A 1960-nucleotide genomic window follows, 5' to 3' on the forward strand; every position below is an offset into this window, starting at 1 on the left:
ATGGATCCGAAGAAGTTTTCGGTAGCTCAATTTAAGGCCGAATTACGAAGACGAGACTTGCCGATGCATGGACGCAAGGCAGATCTCATTGCGCGTCTGGATAAAAACGACACGAGTGGCACGTGGATGAATTCCGTTGCTTGCGCCAAGTGCCCGATGACCGCCTCAGACGAGAATTTGTCGGATGAGGAAGTAGCGTTGACCGCAGACGAAGAAGAAAATAACGGTAACGAAGGAAGAACAATAGAAGGCTCAAGAGAGAACAGAAATCGTGATCGCCGAAATAGCAATGAATTAGAGCGCCGTTATCGCGACATGCAACTCGAATTTGAGCGTCGTGAAAACGAACTTCTGAGAAGAGAGTTAGAGATCGCTAGACGGGAGAACGAACAACTACGAAGAGCCACCTGTAGCCGAGGGGGCACGCAGAACAGAGAACATTACCGCTATGTTGGAACTAGTGGTAGATTCTTCGACGGAAGTGCAGGTACGTTTAGAAAATGGGAGCAACAAGTCCGTCAATTGTGTACAACTTATCGTCTCGATGATGACCGTGCTAAACTACTCGTTAGCAACAAAATAAAAGGAAAAGCGAAGAGCTGGTTTCAGACAGAAAACACGATCGCCATGACTCTTGATGAAATAATGAACGACTTCCAGAAAATGTATAGATGACATGTATAAATATGATCATCGTCCGTTACGTGTAGCTATGAGGAAGAAATTCGAGGCAAGAGAGTGGAAACCATCCGAGAATTTCGCAGATTATTTTCACGATAAAATAATCTTGGCGAAAGACGTTCCTATCGACGAAGAGGAAATGGTCGATTATTTAATTGATGGCATTCCGAGTGACCATCTGCAAGACTTAGCACGAATGAAGGAGTTCCAGAAGAAGGAAGATATGTTACGAACCTTCGAGAAGGTATCCTTGCAAACACCTGTGAAAAATAATACGAAACGAGATTCACGACCGACGGGCAAGCACGACGCAAAATCAGTTGATTCACAAAAGGATAATGAGAAAAAGGAGAAAATCAAGCGAAAAACGACGAAGGAAAAATGAAAAATCCTCATTGTTATAACTGTAACAAACTAGGGCACATCGCTTCTGACTGTCGTCAACCTAAGCGCGAGAAGGGCTCGTGTTTCAAGTGTGGTGAGATGGGCCACATATCCAAGGACTGTCCAACGAAGACTACGTCATCAACGGAGGTTGTCAACAAGAAGGAAAATTAAGTCTACTCCATCTTCGGCTGCGAGGAGGACGAAGAGACATTTTTTAAGGACGTCAACTACGAAATAAACTGTACAAGTCCTCCCGATACAAATCATAAGATTAGATTAAACACGCTAATGGACTCAGGTAGTAAAGTCAGTTTTATAAAAAAAAGTTTCGTGTTGAAAGAAGCAGTAGAATCTTTCGGTACACACCTGGGAAATTATCACGGTATAAACCACTCACCGTTACAGATTATGGGGTATATACGGCTGAATATCACTATCGATAACAAAACAAAGAATAATATAACAACACTGGTCGTTCCGGATACGACTATGGTATATCCGATAGTGTTAGGTCGCGACGTATTGAAGAAATTTGGTCTGAGTCTGAGGAAACTGGAAATTCAAGTGATAGATGAACTGTTGAACGTAGATGTAGATAATCCGCGCGACACGGCATTAGATTCTCTTGGTATCAATCCCGAAATATCTCGTGAAGCACAGGTTAGTTTGCGAGAACTCTTTAGGTCGAAATACGTTGAGCCCGCAAGGTCTATTAGCCCAAAAGTCGACATGGAGTTAAAATTAAGCCTGACGAATGAAACCTCATTCCACTTTAACCCGCGTCAAGTCTCCGTTTTTGAAAAGGAAAAGTTGAGGAAAATATTAGACGACCTCCTGGAGAGGAAAATCATTCAGCCTAGTAAATCCGAATATGTTTCCCCTATTATTCTAG

The 1960-nt window shown here is 42.8% G+C and overlaps 1 protein-coding gene across 1 annotated transcript; it reads left to right on the plus strand.

Moving 5' to 3' along the window:
- LOC112639607 lies at nucleotides 1–675 on the plus strand. Its single transcript, XM_025414163.1, has one exon. The coding sequence runs from the start codon at nucleotides 1–3 to the stop codon at nucleotides 673–675; it is 675 nt and encodes a 224-aa protein (XP_025269948.1).
- The last annotated feature ends 1285 nt before the right edge of the window (nucleotides 676–1960 follow it).

The sequence above is a fragment of the Camponotus floridanus genome, unplaced genomic scaffold (genome assembly GCF_003227725.1).
Source record: "Camponotus floridanus strain SB8 unplaced genomic scaffold, Cflo_v7.5 scaffold79, whole genome shotgun sequence".
In the NCBI taxonomy this organism is placed as follows: Eukaryota; Metazoa; Arthropoda; class Insecta; order Hymenoptera; family Formicidae; genus Camponotus; species Camponotus floridanus.

Coding starts and splice junctions, on each gene's coding strand:
- LOC112639607 (XM_025414163.1), top strand. CDS start 1: ATGGATCCGAAGAAGTTTTCGGTAGCTCAATTTAAGGCCGAATTACGA.